Source organism: Octodon degus, unplaced genomic scaffold (assembly GCF_000260255.1).
Source record: "Octodon degus isolate 3935 unplaced genomic scaffold, OctDeg1.0 scaffold00027, whole genome shotgun sequence".
NCBI lineage: Eukaryota > Metazoa > Chordata > Mammalia > Rodentia > Octodontidae > Octodon > Octodon degus.
Window position 1 is genome coordinate 6,022,210 of NW_004524603.1, and position 24,004 is coordinate 6,046,213.

The 24,004-nt window shown below is 43.5% G+C and overlaps 1 protein-coding gene across 1 annotated transcript; it reads right to left on the minus strand.

The window, feature by feature from the left end:
- Positions 1–4,368: 4,368 nt before the first annotated feature.
- Positions 4,369–14,217, minus strand: Gimap4 (GTPase, IMAP family member 4). Its single transcript, XM_004629078.2, has 3 exons — positions 14,148–14,217; positions 9,026–9,100; positions 4,369–6,790 (listed from the first exon to the last, which is right to left on the minus strand). Exons 2-3 carry the CDS (start codon positions 9,084–9,086, stop codon positions 5,865–5,867), a joined length of 987 nt encoding a protein of 328 aa, XP_004629135.1. The 5' UTR covers positions 9,087–9,100; positions 14,148–14,217; the 3' UTR covers positions 4,369–5,864.
- Positions 14,218–24,004: the final 9,787 nt, after the last annotated feature.

Consider the following 24,004-nt stretch of genomic DNA (forward strand, 5'->3'; position numbering starts at 1 on the left):
TTTGTTTCTTAATTAATTTAGTTTTGTACCAACAGCATCTTTTAAGAGAAAATCTTGGGGCTGAGGAGATAGCTCAGTAGAATAAGTGCTTCCCTGGCAAGGGCAAGGGCCTGAGTTCAATCCCTGGTGCTGAAAAAAAAAAAAAAAAATTCAGAGAAAGCCTTACTATAATTTTTTTTCTGGAAATCTTTATCTTTTAAATCATCTGATAACTTAGGAAAACACATGCTCTTAAGTGTATATCCCAAATTAAATTATGAACAATTGATCAAAAAAGAAAAAAGATGAAGAACTGTTCAAAGAAGGACACACAACACAAAAATACATATACAGAATGCACAAACAAATCTCTTTACATAATCAGAGTGCACCCAAATATATTCCTGGCCAAATTAAATTATAGTATCTCTATTGCAATTTTTAGGTTTTGGTATTTTTCAATTAGCAGGGATCTCTTACCAGAAAAATTTGGAAGGATTAAAATCTTTTATCTGTGATTAATATGCATTTTTGTATTTTTTGTCTTAATACTAGTAAAATTTAGCTCAGTTATTTTTATATATTGTACCACCTCCTTAGACCTTAGCTTTCCATTTGGTCAGTTCCTTCAATAGGCTCTAGGTTGGAATTAGTCTCATAGCCGTTAACTTTTCTCCAGACCTGGCTTCATGGTACAGCTTGACAGCACGCTCTGGTACGCAAATCTGTCATTCAGCATTTTCTGGAAAAACATAAGCATACCCTCTGCCCCAGGTTAGTAGTGGACTGGGTCCCTTCTGTTTTCTAGTATGGAGATCTCTCCCAAGGACTCTGCCTAGCCTTTTTTCTCTTACCTGATGGAATTGTCTTTCTGTTGTACTTCCATATGTTGTAAAAGTTTAAAAATTCAGCAGTGTATACTGACAAGTGAAGGTGGAGGCATTGATTCCCCCTTTTGCTCTTGTAGTTGAATTTTGAATGCATGGTGAGAAACCTGTATTTTATATTTTGGAAGAGGAAACCATCACATAGCCTCACTTACCCTCATACGACCCATCTGTGGGGAAAAAAAAAAAAAAAAGCAAAGTAATTTAATTCATCTAAAGGATAATGACAGTCAATAACACCAGAGAAATTAGCTCAAAATCTAGAGGGAGCCAATTAACATTATCAAATAAAGTCTGAAGATCACGAAAGGTTGATCTGAACAGTTGGGGGTACAGTGTATCTTTGTTGGATGAGCTGACCCAAAGGTAAAGAAGTTGTCATAGCTTGTACCCCTTTGGAGGCCACCATTAGGTCTTTATTTAAGTGGGATGTCAAAATCAAGGCCTATTTAACCCACACCGCTTTTAAATTGTACTCCAAACTTCTATGTTTGTAAAATATCAAAGCTTTTTTCATACCAACTTTAACTTAGAACTGTAAAACAAGCAATCAACCTTATTGGGAATTAAAAGAATTTTAAGCAATCTTTTAAAAATCCCAATTATTGTAAATCAAGCTAAAAAAATCTTGAAATATTATTTTTTTTAAAAGCAAAGTGTTTTGACTTTAGGATGGAAACAGCCTTCTGTTATGGGTCAACTTTGAATAGGAACCAGATCAGCCAGATAGAAATTTGAATAGAGCCTTTTATTTACTGAGCTCAGGTCCCTCAGCCACTTCTCTCACAGGAGAAGGCTGATTGGCCCCGAACGTAGGTAGCAAGGGGGTATTTATAACAGAAATCACATCCAGTTTGGTAAGCAAACTTGTTATCTAGTACAGAACAAAAGAAACTGCATTTATTTGACACAGCTGCAAACTGTTTATAACTAAAAGGTCTTTTATAGCTTAGTGATAAGTATATATTTTTATAAGATACATCTTAAGCTGACTAGTTACAGGAGATGGTTGGGGAGGGAGTTTGTGTTAGCTTGCTGCCTTGACAAGAAACAGTTATTTATTGTTGAGCAACCTTGAGCCAAAAGGGAGAACACATTTTTTAGAGCAGATAACAGGAAGCACAAGGGGTTTTTATAATTTTTTATAATTAAGGCATAAAATTCTATTAAGTCTTTACACCTTCCAACCTAATCTCCTTAAGGGGAAAATGTAAAAACCCCTTCTCCAGTGTCCATTGCAATGGAGTGTGTGAACCTCTCCGTCTTCTGCCCCCGTGTCAAGCTCTATTTCTGGGGAATGGCCCCAGGTAGGCAAAACCAGCACCTTCATAAATGTACTACCTGGAGGCCATCCGCATTTATATTTGAAAAGCCCTTTCAAATGTTTTTCCTTTAATCAGCCTATCCCTGTTTTTATTCTAATATTTTTTCTAATAATCTTAAATTTTTTATTAAGGAAAGAACGACCAATTGAGTGATATGAGAGTTTGGAGTGATTTAAACAGTGTTTTGAGTAGATTGAACTATAACCAGGGTGGGGCCCAAGGGGGCGGGGCCAGAGGACCAGGGCAGGGCCCGAGGGGCGGGGCCAAGAAGCGGTGAAGCGTTAGACTGGCAGCCTGTTCTTTCTGAGAGATGTGGAGAGGGTCATCCTGGACCCTCCAGTCACTGTGAGCTAAATAAACCTTTCTTTCCCTCATTTTGAGTGTCGGGTATTTGTCCCAGCAACAAGAGAAGAGTAACTAATACAATGCCCTACTGTCATCTGTTTATTAACCAGTGTATGAGCTGCTGTTATCTTCTCCTGTGTGAAGGGCAATTGATCAACCCAAACAGGATCACCAGGCATCCAAGTTATCTTGGATGTCATCTGTGGGGTCGGAGAAGAGCTCAAGGCCCCTCCTGAAAATGTGAGGATGAGTAGCCTATGTCAAAATGGTCCCTTTTAGGAGTAACTGGAAGAGGGTCTCTTTCCCTTTATGATTTTTGCCAAGCCCTTGAGTGGGAAGGAAACCTTGTTGCAACATTTGATGAGTCAGCAGGGAGTTAGGGCTGGCCAACAATGCTCCCATACCTTGTAATATGTCACGACCCCATAGACTGACCAATATATGGGGTAGGACGTAGAGAGAAATATCCAGGACGGCCTTCAGCATCTCTCCAAGTTTGCAACTTTGCCTTTTTTGCCAAGGGAAAAATGACCATTTGAGCAATAGGAATAGCTGGGGTGATTTGAGCAATGGCTCGGGTAGCTTTAATAATAGCCCTGATTTCGCCTATATAATCCGCATCGATCACATTGGTGCTTCTAGGAATGGGCTCTCTCACTCACATTTTACCTCCCCAAGAGTCAAGGCCACTGGATGTTTTGTTTTTGTCGAGACTATGATTTTTGAAATTCTGTTTGTCTCATTTTTAACTCAATCTAGCTTTGAGGCCTAGCAGGAGCAGCAACTCCATCCCTCTGCCTCTTTTGTGTGCCAAAGATTGAATTCGAGGGTCTAGATTTAGATGCCTCTGTAGTGTGCCCCTGGGAACGCCTCTTGTCAGGAACTTGACGTAGCCCTCAGTTTTCTAAAATGAGTTGTATGAAGGCTCAAATAAAAGGAACAATGTAGAATGGGAGAATCCAGGAAGGTCAGAGGTCCCTATGTTCAGCAGTTTAGCCCTTACATAGTCTGATCCCCATCACCCTCCTGGCTAGGGAGAGTTTCCCTTTTGTTCATTCTAGTAAACCGCACCTACTGTGCTCCCCACTGTGGTCCAGTCAGCTTCTTCCCTTATCTTCCTCAGGACAAGAGCCCAGACGGAAAGAATCAGTGGGTTACAATGAGATGAGTGAAACCAGCCTCAAAATGGACTTTGTCTTACTTTTCTCTAGTTTCTCACTGTTTAGTCTAAAACTATTATGAAAGACAAGCAATAAATTTAATCTCATTTAATTATTCAGTAAGTATAAAATCCAGAAATTCAAAATTATCTTGGACTTTTACCCAGAGAGGAAATATGTTCCACTCTCCTCTCACAGTGATTGCAGTGCACAGTATTTGTCAAGGACCCTCTGTCTGCCTTCTCCCTGGAGAGACCAATGGTCAACCCTCTTTCCAGGGTTTTCTATGTGAACTTCTCAACTACTGATGCTTCTAAGGGGAATAACCTTTTCCTTTTCCTAATCTTCAGCATTTACCTGAGTAAAATGGTAAGAATAATTGAATGTAATTCACAGCGAAAAAAATCATAGCAGTTAAAAATTTGTTTTCATAAGAGGCATGTACTTATGTTTCCTTTGGAGGTATGTGACGTTTATTGTTCAAATATTTGTTTACAGAAGGTTGGGCATTCAGTAGGATGTCCAACACATATTTTAGATTTTTTTTTTTTTTTTTGCGGAACAGGGGATTGAACTCAGGCCCTTGCGCTAGCCAGGGAAGCACTTATTCCACTGAGCCATCTCCCCAGCCCATATCTTAGAATTTTGATAAGGACTCCAATCATGAAAATAAAAAGACTCAAAAGATGCCTACATTTTTAAGAGTGAGACACAAGATATATACCTTTAAGCGACCATTTCTGAAGGAATCTACTGTGGCCTTCTCTAGCCACTGCCGTAGCACCTTTGTTACGTTGGTTAAATGTGCAGGTCAAACTCGCTTGTGCTGAGGGGAAACTATGGAGAGACGCAAGCCCTATTTGGGAGGTGGATAAAGTCGTGAATAGGCACTTTCAAAATGGCAAAGCAAAGAGAATTGGACTTGAAACCACTACAATATGTTGGTAGAGGATGGGAAAATGATTTTGAGAGTTCTAGAAATTTCTAGATGAAGGAAGCCCAACAGAAGAGTTATCTCTCATTATCTCTGTATAAAAGGAGATTTTTATGTGAGGAAATGTGCACGGGTCTCAGATTTCTTGGTCACACACAAATTCCTTCAGCACACCGTGAAGAACAAAGAAAACTATGATTTTGGCCTGTGGGCAAGTTGAGAACACAGTTCAAATCTTCAGAGACAGGAGAAGAGGAACCATTTCTAGAAGACCAAGTCTAGCTCCAAAATTATCTCAGACTTTTACCCAAAAGTGATATTCATCTCTGAAGTTTAGAAGTACCAGTAATATCTTCCAAGACAAAAAAATGATCTCATTCTGTACAAATATGAGCAAACGGAAAAGTTTTACTTTAATAACAACAAAGAATTTATTGGCTTGGGGGCAAAAGCACGTGAATGTTGTTAAACATTGAAGTTGTGGGGTGATAGGAGTGAGGTGGCAATAGTTTATTTCTCACAAAAAGGAAAGAATTTCTTATTAATCAAATTGGTTCACTGAGATGGATCACACCTGAATATACTACGCATTTGTCTCTCATTTGTGAAACTGCTCTTGTTCCTTCTGGCTTTGGAGAATCACTACTAGGTTGAGTTCTGGGAGATATATTCTCCAGATGTGCTTATTCTTCAGGGAGCAGAGAACATAAGAAATAACCTCAGTCCTTCTGTGAAAATGTAAGCAAACAAATGCAAAGGAATTCTACAATCATGTTTGCACGTCTACAAGATTACCTCATGCAAAGAAAGAGTTGAGCTTTCTAACAAACTATCCGGGTGAAGATGCTTGCTATTATGTTAAAGGCAAGGACATGCAAGCAGAAGTAACAAGCAGATAGTATCTGCCAACCTAGAAATAATGTAGAGAAGAACTTTTGCGGAAACTTCTAATACAGCTTAGGGTCCTGCTCTTTGGCTTCCTGCATTCCTTTCTCTGTGTCTCTCAAGAAGAGCTCACAGTGAGCAAGCACTAATACTTTCTGCTTTGAAATCTTACCAGCTTAGGATGTGTTCTCCTGCTCAATCAGTCAAGCATCTACTACCGGCCAACAGTATCACTCACTGCACTATTTAGTCATAAAAGCCTCAGAAACTAACTTGAGCTTTGGTGAATTAGCCCTACCAGGCAGATTCATTCAAGAACAGGCAGAAAACAGACAGATTTTCATTAAGTCTAATCTTTAAACAGAGAAAAGAAAAAGAAAACAACGTCCCATGTTTTCATAATTAATTGAAGTATGGAAGGCTGGTTCTCAACTTCCACTCTGGCATCTTGCTGCCTCTGGGCATAAAAAATCTCCCTTTTCATTATTTCCTTCTCCATTTCCGCCTTTCTCCTTTCCTGTTCTAGCTCATCTTTCATCTCTCTGATCTTCTCTTCATACTCCTCTCTTAGCTGAGCTTTCTCCCTCTCCAGCTGTGCTCTGTAATTCTCCTGTACCAGCTGGATTTGTTCCTGAATCTGTTCCTCAGCCTTGTAGTACCACCCATTGCTGTAGTACTCCCCGCCATTTTCCCCCACGATGCGCTGGACCAGGCTCAGCAGCTGGTTTCTCTGGGCGTCCTGCTCAGCACCTGTCGCCCTGTTGTTGAGTGCACAGTAGCGATCGCCAAACTTGCCTATCAGTTCTTGCATGCGGTCTGGGACATGCCTTAAGTAATCGCAGAGGTCTGTGTCCTCCAAATCATCTTTCCTAGTGAGTACAAGCATCATGAATCTTCTGGCATTGGGTCCAAACATACTCAGGATCTTCTCTGTGGCTTTGCTCTCTTCATCAGTGTAACGGCCAATCGGGACGACGAGGACCAGAGCATGAGGCCCTGGGGAGGTCAGGAGGATACAGTTGGCGATCTCCTTCTGCGTGTCCTCATCCGGGGTCTCGGTGTCAAAAACACCAGGTGTGTCGATGACAACAATTTTTCTTTCATTCCATGTGGTGCTCCCTCTCTGACAGACCTTGGTAATGGACCTCGCTGCAACGCCAGAAAGAAAGGCTTTCTCTCCTAGGATGCTATTGCCTGTTGCACTTTTTCCTACTCCAGTTTTGCCCAGTAAGATAATTCTCAGCTGAGAATTTCCACAGTCTTCGTTTTCAGGCCCTGGGATATGAAGGAAACCAAAGCCGCAGCATCAGAATCTAACTCCAACAGTGTGTCATGCAGAATGCCCCCACCCTGTGCCCTTCTGTATTGCTAATTAGAGACTTTCTCCCACCAGCCCTGTGCTCACAAGACCCATAGGCAGCTTCGGGTCTACTGGCCATCTTGTAGTACTTGAGCAAGGAGCCTGTCCCTTGACCTCCTGTCTTCACTCTCTTTTCAGTACTTGTTCTGAGTAGTTCTCACTTGTACAAGTACTTCTCACCTGCACTTGTTACTGTGACCTTCAGTAGCTTTATACCACACAAAGTGGAAGCAACATGGTTTAAGGAAAAATAGCTCAGAGGCACAAGTGCCTGCCTGGCAAGTGCAAGGTCCTGAGTTCAATCCCCAATACAGAAAAGAAAAAAAAAAAAGTTTCAGAAGAGAACTATAAGACACTGGTGGTAGTTCTTCCAAGAAGATGATATAGGAAGTATTACAACTGACTTTGGGATATCTGCAGGGTGAGATTTTTTTTCTCCCAGTTTATATTCAAAGTGTCACTTTTCTACTTCCCACTAAGTAGCGAAGGAGGAGAGTTAACAATCAGTCACTATCCTAAGTCAGGGTTTCTCATATTTGAGAACCAGAAGCCCAGGACTTTTTTTTAAAGTCTATTTCTAAAAGTTAAGTGATGAGAACACTGAATCTAGGAAGACTAAGGTCACCTACGGACAAGTGTAGGTGGAGTTCAGATCACTATTTAATCGACATCACAGTGGAAGACGATTCCGGGTTGCGTCTTCGTGTCTTCCCAAAGCCTTGCACAGTCGTGCTGGGGGGAGGGGCTAGGAGGTGGCTGAATCTGGAATTTGTGCTGGGACTAGGGTGTGAGCGCTACACCCCCCCTGGGGTGGGCGGCCTGCATGCAATATAAGGGACTGGAAGCACCTCCTCCTATACTCCTCACTTTATGCCCTTGTTGCCTTTGCGGTCTTCTGCTGCCGTGACCTACTGCCCCTGTGCTATGTGCCACCCTGCCTCGGAGCCAACTGATTATGAATGGAAACATCCACAAACTGTGAGCTAAATAAAACTTTCCTTCCCCAACTTTGGGCCTCAGGTAGTTTGTCCCAGAAACAAGAGGAAAGTAACCAAGACAAAGACTAAAGGATCTCCTGAAGGCAGTGGTGAGTTGGCCCCAGGAAAAGCGACTAAGAAATCCATGGCAAGTGAAATGCGAAAATACCTCGGGTGGCTCCAGCAGTTCCAGTACCACCGCGGCTTGTCAATGTTGAAAGCGTGTGATGACGGTCCATGGTGTGGACTGCAAATACAGCCCCAACCATCCCTCCCCGTAGGGTGCTTCTTTAAGATGTGGATTTGCGACTCCTCCAACTAAAATGCAGCCCGAGAGCCATGGGACTTGCTTTGTGTCACAGTGCAGTAGAAGGCACAATGTAAGCAAAGACTCCAAAGCTCTGTGCACTGTGACCCCAAGACAGCCACATGATGTTTCTGTAGCCACCCAGAGAGCCCACCTCAGAGCCGTTACCTACATACACGTCCACGAGGCCGTGGAGATCATCAGGCTGTACCCTGAGCCACCGGTTACCATAGGTATGTGGGCAAGGGGCTGAGATTACAAGAGGTAGCTCAGACCCAAGAACGGCCCTGCTAGCCCGGAAGGTCTGGAGCTACTACATGGTGGCTGGTGTTTGGAGCTACCTCACTGAGAGAGTTTGCCAACTCAGCGAAGGCTCAGCTGGCCGAGCCCAGCTCCGCGGGTGCAGGAATAGTGATGAGTTATGTGATGAACTAAATGCATGACCCGCTTTAGTTTGTTGGTCATAGTGAGGCCACCAGGAGCAGGGAGATGCAGGGCCAGGCTGGGGGCTCATGGCTCCCACTTTCCTCCTCCCCAATTCTTTTCCATTGAAGAGAAGGGCAGGAAAGCATCCAGAGAAGCCACAGCAGCTGTCCTCCCGCGTCCATGCCGCAGGAACCTGGACTGGAGGACGTGCTGAGCCCTGCACTGATCCGAGCCCATTTTGGCTTTCTCTGTCCTACTTAGCTGTTTGGCCGCATCATGAAGAGAAAGTGCAGAGTGGAGAGAGGCAAAAGAACAGGGTGAAGGGAAAGAAAGGAGGCTGGGTTGTCTTCTTTCTGCTCAGCTGGGGACTGGCTGGCCCCACCCCTCGCACCACGCCCTCCCCTCTGCAGCCCGACCTGGCAATGCTGGCCACTGCTCACCCTGGCTGGTCCCTGCTTTACAGAGGTGTAACCTCTCGTCACCGTGGTACCGGACTGCCATTGCGGTTTGAATTCCTGTAGGTTAAGAAACATGAGCACATCACTTTAAGGACATGGACAGCAACTTGGAATCCTGACTTCCTACAGAGCCACCGCTTTCTCCTTGGGCATACACTCCCTACTTCAGTTCCCCCGCCTGCCTACCCTCCCACAGTAGGTTCCGATTCTCCAGGTTTGGGCTGTTGCATTTCCTTTATGCACACGAGGATGCCGCAGCACTTCCAGCACTGGTCTGGCCCCTGCTCCTCTTTCTCAAGCGACTCAGGACTGTGGGGCCTCTCACAGGTCTTCTGTGGCCTCCCTGCTCCTAAGAGTTCCAAGCTCTCGTTGCTATTTCATGGGCACCTCAAGCAAAGCTGGCTGCAAAGATTCCTTCCACCTCCTGTCACCCACAGCCCTCATCCCGGTTGATGGGATCGCTGTGCAGCCAGCAGCTCCTGCTGAACTCTGGAGTCACTCACAGCTCTTCTTTCCTTGCTCTCATCAGCCCATCAGCAGGTCCTACAGATTTGGCTTCCAAACATCTCAAACTCACTCTCTGTGCTAATTTAGTCCACTGTCACAGCTTCTTACTGGGCCAGTTTGCCATCAGATCTGACTTTAAAGCTAAAAATTTATGGAGTTTTTTTTTCTTTATGTTCCCATGTGGCTTCTTATTGCCTTTAAAAATTAGTTTACACATGGAGAGAAAACATTCTCTCAGGCTTTCACAGAGAGCACATTGGCCAAGCAATGGCCGTGACTCATTCACATGGCTGACACTGACAAAAGTTCTACAGTCTGAGGTACAGGGGGCTGGTGAGATGGCTCAGTGGTCTAAAGCACCTACTTAGAACAAGCTTAGCAAAGCACAGGGACCACAGTTCAATCCCCCAGCACCACATACCAGCCAGCCCCGCCCCTGGTGGGCTGACCTGGCCACACAGACAAATAAATAAATTAATTTTTTAAAAAAATTTGAGGTACAGGATCTCAGGATAAATCCTGAGGGGATTTCACTGACCTTATCAGACCCAAAAGCTACAACTCTTGTTGCATAGGTCCTGCTTTACCTTGGTCTTAACCATCCAGCAGAAAAGTATAAAAATGAAGTATAAGAAGTAAAGCAATGATGTTATGTTGAGCTGTAGGGGACTCAGGTCAACAATTTCGACATTGCCAGTGAAGTGGAAGACCCAATACTATTATGGGCTACTGAACTCTTTTGGAATATTTTGCTGAGTTTACACGCCTATAATATTTAAATGATGGAACTTAACCAAAAAAGGGGATACAGATGAATGTCCATTTTGTATCTATGTATTCAAAGTGGTTAGGATAGATATATAGCTACATTCTCTTAATGAATAGAGGGATTTGTTCTACTGGAGTTTGTAAATAGGATATCAAGTCTGTATCTTGTACAGCAATTAACCACTAGGAAGAATGTATAAAATGTGTTAATTATTGAAACTGTCCTACCAAAAAAAATTAGTTTAAATCTTTGCTGGTTCAACATTACCAATAATAAATGTAACACATTACATAAACAGAATCAAGGATTAAAAATTACATGTTCATTGCCGTGGAGGTGGGAAAAGCCCTTAGCAAAATCTGACATCCCTTAATGACACAAGCCCTGAAGGAACTATTTTAAGAGGCTCTTCCTCACTGTAATAAGGGCTATCTATGACAAACACAGCTAATAGCCTACTGAAAGGAGGAAGCTAAGATTTTCATCTAAAATAAAGAAAGAAATGAAGGCATCTACCATCACTTTTTTCAGAATAATCATTGAAATTTTAGCTGGAGAAATCAGGTTAAAGAAAAAATTAAATTTTGACTCCAAAAAGAAGGCGTCAAACTATCCCTACTTGCAGATAATATGATGCTTTATTAGAAGATCCTAAAAATTCGACCCAACGACTTTCATCTGATGAACAAATTCAGCAAAGTGGCAGGATGCCAGCAACTGACAAGAATCAATTGCTTTTCTATACATGAACCTGCTGAGAAAGAAAGTTTTAAAAATTAATTCACAATATCATTTTAAAAAGAAAAAAATTATCTGGGAAAGAATGTAACTAGGAAGATAGAAGACCGTCAGACTTCTATCATGAAAATTACAGAACACTGAGGAAAGAAATTGAAAAGGAAAAAAACTGAAGTAAACCCAAGAAGGTAGAGAGAACACCCATGTTCTCAGGTCAGCAGAACTAGTGTTGACAAAATTGCTGTATTTCTGAAAATTCAGTAATAGCTCACATCAGAATGCCAATGACAGTCTTCACAGAACTAAAAAAATAAAGAAATAAACCCTAAAGTTCATATAGACACACAGAAGACACAAGATTGTCAAAGAAATTCTGAGCAAAGGGAGCAGAACTGGAGCTATCAAAATACCCGGATTAAAAACACACGCTACACAGCTGTATGAAGAAAATCAGAGTGGTGCTGGCCTCAGATCAGACGCATGGACCAACGGCCTACAGCAGAGGACACAGAAACAAGCAACTACTGCCATCTGATTCTTGACGAAAGGGGCAACAACTTATTGGTGAAAAGACAGCCTCTTTAACAGGTGATTCTGGAAGAAAAGACATCTGTATGCAAAAAATTGAAAGTACAAAGTAGATCCCTATCTCTTATCTTATACCAAAATTACTTCATAGGAAAAACTTTAGTGTAAAACCTAACTTCTGAAGCTGGACACGGAGGCACACCCCGTAATCCCAGCACTCTGGGGTACTGAGGCAGGAGACTGCTGCAAGTTCGAAGCCAGCCTGGGCTATAAAGTGAGCTCAAGGCCAGCTGCCAGCCTGAGCTTTTTGAGACCCTGTCTGAAAAACACAAAATGAAAAACCAAAAACACCCAACTGCTAAGCAGAAAATAGGGGTGAGACTTCAAGACTTCCTGACTGAAACTTCTATATCACAAAAAATAGTAAAGGACAATACACAATGTATTAATCATTGAAAATGTGCCAGTAGTTGGTTGTGAAACTGTCTCATTGATATTTGTTTCTCAATAAAATTATTAAAAAGAAAAAATAGTAAAGGAATTGACAAATGGGACTACATCAAATTAAGAAGTTTCTCCCAGCAAAGGAAGCCATTAACAGTGAGGAGCTGGTCTACAGAATGGAAGAAGACTTAACAGCGGCTCTTCCAACAGAGCCTCAGCAGAGAAGAAGAAGGGAACAAGGCCAAGTGGGAGGGCAGGGCAAGGGAGATAACTGCAGGAGAAGTGACCCAAGCATGTTGTGTGCACGAAGGAATCTGCCAAAATGATGTCCATGAATCTGGATAATTACTATGCATTAAGAAAATAAAACAGAAGAAAAGATTTTAAGCCCACACAATAGTCCATAAGCCCTTGCGTGATAATGAACTTCTCAATTTCCCAGAATCCTTTAAGCTACTTCTTTTAAGGACTTTGCAGGATGTTCTTATCTCTTTGGAGCACTTTCATCCTTGTCTGATGTCCTGCTTATTCCTGCTCAGCCCTCCAGCCTCTGCGCCCCAGAAAGCTCTTCCCCAACACCTCCCCCTGGCGCCAGCATAGGCCCAGCCCGGGACACTGCAGGCTGGTGTGGTCACCTGTGAGAGCTCTGGAGGGGTCCTGGGGCTCCTAACAGAACACATTACGATAAATGTCATTTGGATGTCTTACTGCCCCCTCTCTTTTTTTTTTTTTTTTTTTTTTTTTTGGCAGAACCGGGGATTGAACTCAGCCCCCTGCGCTTGCCAGGGAAGGGCTTATTCCACTGAGCCATCTCCCCGGCCCCTCTGCCCCCTCTTAGACTGGAAGCTTGCTGTGGGGAGGACCATGGTCCTGTGCCTCTGCTTGTTCCCTGGAGTGAAGCACAGTACTGCACAGAGAGAGGTTCCCAGTAAGTATCTGCTAAATAAATGAATTGGTAAGCAATCTCTCTGCCTCTGGTTTCTCTTTTCTTGCCTGGCCAGCGTCTGAGTTGTGAAAATAACGACTCTTTCCATCTTAATCAGCACGCAGTGGGATTCACCTTTTAAGGTTTTCTTGCCTTGCAGCCCGCAAATGCTTTGAAGAACTCTGGAGCAGACTCTGACCAGGATAGGATGCCCTTCTTGTTAAGGGCAAGGCCACCAGGTGGGAAGCGACACATACAAATTGGAAACACACAGCCATACACTTCTTTGGAAGGGTTATTTCTTTATTTTTTAGGAGTACAGCATTAGGAACTAGTTTCTGAGAAACCAGGAAAAGAGACCAGCTGATTTTAAAAATCAATGTTGACCACAATGTGGTATTAGATGAAGAGCTGGGACGCCAACAGGAAAACAGAGGATCTCTGGCACTTCTGAAGCTCCCTTCTTCCAACACAGGAACTCCCTAGCTCTGCTCTGCCGCTCTGCCGCTCTGCCCACCCAAATTCAGGTGCAAAACCAGGAGATGGGGTCTGTGGGTGCCAACTTCAAGTGGCTCAGCTTTGCCTAGAGAACAAGCACCCTTCGATTCCAGCTGCTCCTGCGTGGTTGTCGCCTATGGTGGCATTTCTTTCCTCCTACCTTCTAAGAGAGGGCTCAACTCTGAGCCAACCCAGGAAAGGGCTGTCCCTGGAGAGCCAGGTTACCTAGGGGGCAGCTCTGAGCAGACAGTTAATAGGGTGAGAAAACCTCAGACTGCAAAACCCCTGACCGACATGTGCCAGCACGGGAGGGCCGCACGCTGTGCTGGGCCCCTGCGGGTCCCGATGTGTTTCTCAACCCCATCTCTCCAGAGCAAATCCTGTCCACTTACCCAACTAATTCTAGGCCAGGAAGACGGAATTCATTTTCGCACTGTATAACCAGTGCAAGAGTAATTTATTTGTAAAACACACATTCTATAAGTGGCAGCCCCTAAAAGATACATTAATTCAAAGGCTCAGCATTCAAGAAAGGTTACAACCTAAAATCAGCATAAACAAGAAACAGAAACCCACAAAACAAATTATTCTGAGAGCAAGTTTTCTCAGGGGTTTAGCACAGAGTTGGAGGAGAGTCAAACCCTGTCTACCAAATTGGATAATCTCTACCCACACACCCAGCCCTGGTCTCTTACCTGGAAAGTCGGGGTCGTGCAGCCTTCTTAATTTTTCAAGTGCTGCTAAGCCAGGATTTCAGGCAGGAAGAGCACAGAGGAAGTGAGGGGAGGGACCGTCTAGTCTTACTTGTTCAAGGGACCTGCCCATTTCATCACCCAGTTCCACTACCCGACACTGATTGCTACGCCATGAACCACACAGAATTACTGAGCATTTGAAATGTGGTAGGCGTGGCTGCAGAGCTGAGTCTTGAGCCTTATTTTAATTAATTTGAAGTTAAACAGCCGTGTATACCTAGTGGCTACAAAAATACTCTGATGGGTTGTGCTGTGCAATTCTTGGGAAACAAAAAATAAAACAGTGGGTCAAAATTCACAGACTTGCCAACTACTCTCCAGGAGCTGTGGATTCCTGGATCCACTGTTTGGGACAACTGGATACACAGCCAACTTTAGTTCCTAGGGCTCAGGCCTATAACAGTGTAGGCCACTGTCTACTCTCCTTCCCTGATATAAGAAAGAGATAGAGGGGCTGAGGAGACAGCTCAGTGGTCTAAATGTCTGCCTGGCAAGCACAAGCACCTGAGTTCAATACTGGTACCTCATTGCCCCGCTGGCCCCAGAACTGGGTGTTATGGCCCACACCTGCAATCCCAGTGCTGAGGAGGCTGAGACAGGACGATCACTGTGAGTCTGAGCTGCGTAGTGATACCCTATTCCAAATAGATAAATAAAAATTATTTTTAAAGAAAAGAAAAGAAGAAAGGGATAGAGATGCTGTTTTTAGGATAAACCATCTAAGTCATCTGCCAGAAACCAAAAAGGATAAATGACCCTCACTTGGCTAAGCAGGTTGGACCCAAGGTTACTTTGTGAGATAGTGTTAGAATCATTTAAAATAGTCTACCATTGGGGCCGGGGAGATGGCTCAGTGGAATAAGCACTTCCCTGGCAAGCGCAAGGGCCTGAGTTCAACCCCCGATTCCGCCAAAAAATAAAATAAAATAATCTACTATAGGGCCAGGGAGATGGCTCAGTGGCATAAGCACTTGCTTGGCAATAGTAAGGCCCCCAGTTTGATCCCCAGTACTGCACATAAATAAATAAATAAACAAACAAATAATTGAAATAACCTACCATTGACATTTGAGGCCATCTGCCCATAAAAGAAAAACTAGAAGCACTGTAATGGGGGCTCTGGCCCTGCATTATACCTACTATTCTCCCATTAGAAAAGGACTCTCTATTTATCATTATACCCTACAAGTGAGACTCTAGAATTGTAGGCTTACTTTTGGTTTTTATCCTTTTTTGTTTGTTTGTTTTTTCATTTTGGTGGAACTGGGGATTGAACTCAGGCCCTTGCGTTTGCCAGGGAAGCACTTATTCCACTGAGTCATCTCCCCAGCCCCCTGTAGGCTTACTTTTGCATTACTTTATAATTGCACAAATTGGTAACAAGTTTAAAGAAAGAGAAGAGATAAGACAGGAACTTCTCTGAGGATAAATTTCTCTCGTTTCCCTTTTGATTTCTTGACTCGTGGTTTATTTATTTAGGTACTGGGGATCAAACTTGGGACCTCGGGCTTGCCAGGCAGGTGCTTATGCGGCTGAGCTATCTCTCCAACCCTCATGCTTTATTTGGGAAGATATAATTTGTTTTCAAATATTTGGGGATTTTTCCAGATATGTTTTTGTTAGCAACCTCTAACTTCATTGTCATCAGAAAATACTTTGTATTACCTGATTCCTTTACGGTAACACAGACTTCTTGTTGCCTGGAATATGGTCCATCTTAGTAAACATTCCATGTGCATCTGAAAACACTAGACTGCCATTTGGGGTGGGGCCACCTACAAACATAACTTGGACCAGTGCTGTTGGCACCGTGCGGAGGCCCCCTGTGCACACCCTGTATTTGTTTGAGCCAGGAGTGTGAAGGTCTCCAGCTACAACTGGGTTTGCCTGTTCCATTTGGCACTTTTTCTATCAATTTTGGCATCATGTGCTATGAAGCGATGATTAGAGATGCCACAGATTAGGATTCTTGGATCGTCCCAAGTAATTAGCCCTTTTGTCCTTATGAATCATGCTCTCTATTCTTAATGATAATTCTTGTTTTGAAACTTACTATCTGGGATATTATTAAAATGGCATAGGGGCCTGGCCTTAGCTCAGTTGTTTAAGTGGCTGCTTCCACAAAGCTGTCAGCCTCAGATTGCTGTAGTTCGATCCCCACAACACTCCAGCCAGCCAAACCACCCCTGAGGGCATTCGGAGCAAAAAACAAAAACAAAAACAAAAAAGGCATAACTTTTCTATTTTTGATCCATCCGTGTTCTTTTTCATTTTGAGCGGGTGCCTTGCTGGGAACATATAGTCGAGTCTACTCTTAACCCAGGTCTTTAGAGCCTTTATGCTTCGTGTGATTAGCAATATGTTTGGGTCTAAATCTACAATCTTTACTATTTATTCTCCATTTGTTCCATTTGCTCCCCTTTCTCTCATTTTCCTGTCTTCCTTGAGGTTGAATTTTATGCTTTTGTTTTTAACTCTCTCTGCTGGTTTAGTGGCTACAATTCATTTTGTCCTCTTGGTGGTTGCCTTGGCGTTTGCAGTTTACCTCTTCACCGTAGCGCAGTCTACCTTGCAGGCCAGGAAGTCCCTCCATGTATGTGTAGAGTAGAAGAGTTTCACTGTCCTGGATGTCTATTTCCTCCTGCATATCTCAGTGTTACAGCTGCCTTCCATTTGGGGTCCACATGTCTTATGAACCCTAAATGATCTAAGCAAGTGTTCTTCCATGGTATTTTTTCCAGCCCCTTTCCAGCCACTTCTCACTGACATAGAGTGACAAGGACAAACAAGGGCACAGTTCTGGATCCCTGACAATGACAATGACAAGTCCGATGTTCAGGAGCCCTTTGTGGGTCAGACCCACAAGCCCTCACAAAAGCCCATGTACTTAGCGAGTTTTCATCTCTCTGTGCACTGGTGAGATGCTGCCCTGGAGACTTCGGCAGATAACTTCGGCAGCTTCACTTAGGACCTGGCAGAGAATAACTGAGATGGAGCTGCTGAGGCTCGGGCACTGCTAGCTCTGACAAACTCATCCCAGGCCTTGCAGACCTTTCCTCACCTTGCCACATAGCAGGATCCCAAGAATTTGCAGCCAAAGATTGGGATGATAGAAACAGTCTCCTGAGTGTGGGCAGAATCTGGGAAGGTGTCTAGTGACCGCACTCAGCCCTCGAGGACATTGCTGTTGGGTCTCAGGTATGGGTGCTCCTGGCTTCATCTCCTCTTCCTGCTGCACAGCTTGACACCTCCTGTTTCACCCCACGGACTCCCTTCTCACCCACATACAAACATCTTCACCATTCTGTGAGAAATCAGGGGGCAAAAAGACAAGAGCATGCTTCTCAGCGCTGCCTCGGGAAGCCTGTGGTCCTCAGCTGGTGGCAGCCCATTTCCCAGAATAAGGTCAGTGGCTGTGAACATAACCGGGTGCAGCAGCACTCCTGTCTGCCACAACCACTTCCGGCTTCACCTCCTTCACTTTCCTCTGCCCCATCACACAGAGCTGTGCTCACTTCGCAGGACAGGAAGGCCAGGCAGAGGGGCCTTGTCCCCTCCCATGTATGCGAGACGGTGCCCAGAATGAACTGCAGGGAGGGGATGGAAGAAATTTCCCATGGAAATCCCCTCGGGCTCCCTCTGGACTGGGCTTGCTCCCGTTGGGAGTCCCAGAGCCGTCAGCCTGGAGAGGAGGCCTCGTCGAGGGTGCTCTCAGCTGTGCCTGGAGCTCAGTGAAATGGCCAAGGCCACGAGCGGGTGCAAAACCCTGAACTGACCATAGAAACCTTAGCAGGCTCATTATCAAAATTATCAAAATAATTTTTGGTTATTGCTTAGTTTGAACCAATGGCAACTTGCAGTTTGTACGAGAATGCACGAATGGCCCCAAACAGTTCTGTGTGAATACAAGCGCATGACAATACTTTGCATTTCTTGCCTTATCTTATTGGCATTGACCAAGAGATCAGGGTCAAGGCAACAGACTTTCCACATGGTACCTACTGTGTAAAATGGATGGATATTTTTTAGAGTCCACAGATGGTCTCTCTTTCTGAACCCCTTGTTAAAGTGAAGTGCGTGGCATTAAAGTTAAAAACCGGTAGTGTCATGGGGAACTCGGGAGTCAGTGATCAGACATAAACACACGTCTGGGAGGCAGACGGAGCAGGATGTGTTAGGCAGAACATGCCTACGAGTGTGAGCCCAGAGAGGTTGCAGCTGAGGCAGCCCCCATGGCTGAGCATCCAAAGGAGACTCAAGTTCAAAAATGTTGGCTGCAAGGAGCATGTAGGCTGCAAGGAGCCAGGCCCTGAAAGTGTGGGTTAGTAAAAACTTTGCATGTGAAACAATGGGCCCCACGATCCCATCTCTGCCCATAATCCAGAACCCCAAATTGCAAGACAGCGCCCCAGGCGGGCCATTAGGAGGCTCTTCTCTAAAGGGTAGGTGTCTCAGAGGAAACCCTTTGTATCTGGGTCCCCAGGTTCCCTCTACATAGCTGCCTCCTCCTGCTGTCACCTTCAGTACACTCTGCAGTCCACCCTTACCCATGAGAGAGCCTCTAGTCTGATTTTCTAATAATTGATTCTTAATCTGGGAAAGGCCACCAAACCAAGCTGACATTTGAGAAAAGACAAGGAAAGGCAAAGACACAGAGGACAAATAACCTTGAAGGGAACTGTTAATTCTGGATAGGAAAATGAGAAAAGTCAAACCAACAAGCAAAGTTAAATTTCTCTTTCACCTACCCAGATTACAAATTCTATTCCTGTGCAGGCAAGAAAATAAGCCTTCCTGGCCTGGAGCTTAAGCATGTGGACAGTCAGACTAGGCAGTAGGGGAAGGGGGAGCAGTTGACTACCACGCTGAGGATGTTTGGCAATCACAGAGAACTCACCTTTGCTTGGCCAAGCCATGCTGATATGAAAATAAGCGATGAAGGCAAGAGCCCATTCAAGGGAGGAGCCATGCATGGGCATTCCACCCTAAAACCCAACAGGCGCCTCCCTCAGAGGAGGGGGACCCCATCAGTGAAGTGGTTTTTGGTCAATGTACATGTGATACATTTTCAAATGTCCATAATACAATTTAAAGGGGCAAAATGAGGCTGATAGAAAACAGAAGTGAATAAAGAAATCTTTAAAGCAATAATGGCTCTTTTATTTTTGCTGTTGTTGTTGCCATTGATAATGGCTTCTTTTAACTGATCAGATTCACCAAAATACAGAGTCAAGAAACAAAACAAATCCCAAAGCCAAAAACAGAAATTCATTGTAACACAGAGAGAAAAGGAACTAAAAGGCAAAAAGAATGCAATAAGTTATCAAAATGAGCAACTGTCATGGCCAAGTAGGCTTCATCCCAGGGAGGCAAGGATGGTTTGACATACAACAAATTAATAAATGTGATATACCACATAGATAAAAGGACAAAAAAATCACATGATTATCTCAACAGATGCAGAAAAAGCTTTGACAAAATCCAATGTCCATTCAAATTTTTATTTTATTTTATTTTTTCTTATTCTTATTTATTTTTATTTTGTATTACTATACATTAGCAGTACATTCAGCTTATAATCACTGCAGAAAGTGGGTACACTTACATAATACAATTGGATCTTTTATAAATCCCCTTCCATTCCCACCCTCCTCTCCTCTTCTAATGAATCTCTTTTTTTCCATTTTCATTCTTGTTGATTTTATTAATCTTATCTGATATTTATTTTTTAAGATAAACTGCTTTTTTTTCCAAACCATTCAAAATTTTTAAAAAGTAAAAAAGTAGGTGCAGAAAGACCTTATCTCAATAATAAATCCATTATAACTCACCTATTGTCGATAGTATATTCAATGAGGCAACACTGAAAACTTTCCTTCCAAAATCAGGAACATTAAAAGGTTGTCCAGTATCACCATTCCTGATCAATACAGGTCTCAAAACATTAGCCAGAGTGATCAGGATAGAGAAGCCAAGGGATATCTAGGAAGCAGTTGCGCTGTCATTATTTGCAGATGATACTATCCTCTACAAGGGAGATTCCAAGAACTCCACCAAAACACTCCTATAATTGATTACAAAATTCAGCAACAAAGCAGGATGCAGAATGGCACACAAAAATCAACAGCCTTCCGGGGTGCACTGAGCTGGCAAGCGGGTCTGAGCATGGTGGCGCACGCCTGCAATCCCAGCGCTGGGGAAGCTGAGGACAGGAGGATCACTACAGGTCTGAGCTGTATAGTAAGACCTCGTACCAAATACATAAATCAAAATATTAACAACATTCCTCACAGAATTAGGAAAAATAATCCAACAATTTACTTGGAATCATAAGAGATGTAGTAAAGCAAAATCAATCCTGGGTAACAAGAGCAAAGCACGAGGCATTACAATCCTAGATTTCAAGGTGTATTACAAAGTTACAGTAATAAAAATAGCGTGGTACTGGCATAAGCACAGACATGCAAATCAATGGAAAAGAATAGAGGATGCAGAAATAACCCCAGACGTATTTAGCCATTTGATTTTTGACAAAGGGGATAAAACATGTACTGCAGCAAGGAGAGCCTCTTTAATAAATGGGCTGGCAGAATCTGGCTTTACACACGCAAAAGACTGACCTTAGACCCCTATATCTCATCTTGTACTAAACTGAATTCAAAATGGATCAAAGATCTAATGTTAAAACAGAAAATTTAATCTGATGATGGAAGATAAGGCAAGTAGGATTCTTGAAGGTGTAGGCACAGGAGAGGATGTTCTGAACAGAACCCCAATTGCATGAGAAAAAACACCAAGAGCCAACAAATGGAATCATATCAAATTTAAGTGTCTGCACAACAAAGGAAGGGACAATGACAGGGTGGGAAAATAATTGCTGGCTGTTCCAGAAGACTAATACCTAAAATATATAAAGAGGGCTGGCCAAATAGCTCAGTGGATTAAAGCATCTGCAAGCAGGCGCAGGGGCTGGGGGTTCGTCTCAGCGTGAGACAGCAATTGGGATTGGGCGTGGTGGTATGCGCCTATAATCCCAGCTCTTGGGAGCCTGTAAACAGGTGGATCAATATGAGTCTGATTTAGTAGTGAGACCCTGTACACCCTGTAGACACTTTCTTAAATTCATAAAGATAAAATAAAAAATAAAACTTGAAAAAATAGCTTGTATCAATTTCATGAATATCTGTTAGTGTTGCTAAGATTATTACTCAGCGGAAGTGACAGAGTATACATATGCCTAAGTTCATGTATTCAAGATTAATAAACATACTAGTAACATTCTGGGCTATAAAATTTTTCAGATGAAAAGATGAGTCTATGGAAAAGTTGAAAGTAGAAATATTTACAAATATAGAAACTGGACTCTGAACAAAGGGAAAAATATTAGTTTAATTTAACTTTTTATAATACTTATTAAGAAAGTACTAAGTGCCAGGTGTATATACATTAGCAAGTAGCAGCGGGTGAAAGCCTTACCTTTCTGGATCTTGCTGTGTTTGATGAGGGGATGAAAATAAAGAGGAAGCTAGTACAGGGCGCAGGCCTGCAAACTCTACTCTAGAATGATGAGGTGGGAAGATAGGAAGTTCGAATCCAGCCTGGGGAACTTAGTGACTTACTGAGACTCTGACTCAAAATAAAAAATACAGAAGGGGGGGCCAGGGAGATGGCTCAGTGGAATAAACCCTTCCCTGGCAAGCGTAAGGACCTGAGTTCAATCCTCGGTTCCATCAAAAAAATAAAAATAAAAAGACAAAAAAAAGGGGGGGGCTATGGAAGTAAAGGCTCTGGTGTCACTCTCTAGTACAGAGAAAGAGGGAAAAAGAGACAGAAGGATAAAGAAAAATAACACTTCTAAATTATAAAATATATTTGCTGTTAACTTACATAAGAAAGAAGAGAGTTGATAAGGCAGCCTAAGGGCCACAGAGGGCAAGCTGGACTGTTAAATAGTGTGCTGAGGGAACACTGCAGAGCCCGCCTCACGAAGACTGAAAATGATTTCGCCGCGCTGTGCTACCTGCAGAGGCATCGCGTTTATAATAGCAGTAAGTTAATTACAAGAGAAAACACATCTACAGAAATCGCCACTTACGATGACAAGTTCTAGCACACCTCTCTGGGTCACTCCTAAAACAGGCAGATAAATTATAAAAAAGAAACAGTATAACAAATGAGCACATACGCCTAACACACATTTGGCCTAATGAACAAATGAGCATAGAGTAGTCCCCTCTCTGTCTTCAGAGGGCTGCCCGAAACCACAAGGCACCAAACTCCGTGTTTGTTGTTTGTCCCTGTCAACTAATGCCTCAGTTCATGAACACTTCTGTTTAGGAAGAATTCGGCTCCTGAGCAAGTACACGCTGCGAAGTCTTCTCTCTGGTCGTGAACTCCGAACGAAGCGACGATCACAGAAGCAGCCACTCGTTCTAGATTCGTGGAATGAACTGGCTTATGAACTGAGGTACCACGGCACATACAAACGTATAGTAGAGTTTAATGGATCATCTGGACACAGTAAGAGATTAACAATAAGACCTAATAATAAAGTATTAATTACAAAGATACGCTGTGATTAAAGTCATATAGAAGTCGTCTTTGTGTCGCGATCTTACTCCCCTGACAGCACTCTTTCCTTTCTTCTTCTGCGTGGTTGGTCCCTCCCAACAGAAACAAAGCAAAGCAAAGCCGTAGAAGGGCAGCATACCACCCGACGTAGAGTACATCACAAGAATTTGGAGTTTTATGAGTTTTCTTCACAAATCAAGACATTTCGAACTACCGCTCTTATGTTTGTCCACAGGAAATGCCTTAGGATTGAAATAGCTGCTCTTCCGCTCTAGAGGCCCACATGGCTCTCTTAGAGCCTCCGTACGCTGTGACCTGTGGCAGTGGGACATCCACAGGGAGAACACTGGAAATCCTACAAGTGGAAAGTGCTCTTCTGAGCAGACACAGACGAGTTCCAGAAAGAGGAAGCGCCTACTTTCAATGGCCAAAACAATTCTTGGTTTCATGGCCCAGTGAGAAGAAAGTTCGAGTGCTCCTGACGACTTCACCCGGGTGCTCTCCAGCGCTCAGGGCGTTCTTCCTGGATGACTAGGGGCAGTGGGCCCGAGGGCAGCTCAGAGGCAGGGGCTGGAAAACAGCGGTGCTTGCAAATGGGGGCCAAGGAAGCCGGGTACAGGAAGGCAACCTAAGGTGCACCCACCAGCTTGAATCCAGACTCAGGGGCCTTCCAAAAGGGAGGCAGCGCAGATCCAGTGGACACGCCATCTTGGGAGAGGGTCTAATGCTGTTGGGGAGGCAGGTAAGCCACAAATAGGGAGAAAAATCTGTTGAAGAACTTGTGCATATATTTGAAGAAGAAATGGTAAAGAGTGGAATATATATATAGAACTCTTATAATGTATGAATAAAAACAACTCAATTTAAAAACAGTTAAACTATAAACCAATATTTTTTGATAGTCAAAAAGCTACACATAGTTAGGTGACAGAATCTGGTTAAGCATTGCCTAGTACCTGTATACTAGGCATATGATCACCACAGTAAAGGTGACAAGCAAGCTGCCAAGCCCTCCAATGTCCTCATCCTCTTCCAGAATCCATCCTCTTCTGACTGCTCCCACCCAGACAGTCACAGGCACGCACAGTGACCATTCCTGGCCACAGACAGCCAAGGGACTATGGCCAAATCCAACCTTGAGATTGCAGCTCCTCCACAGAGGAGGAGCTGGTGATCTGCATTCCCACCAACATCGCCTTCTACACCATGGTAGTTTATTTGTTCCA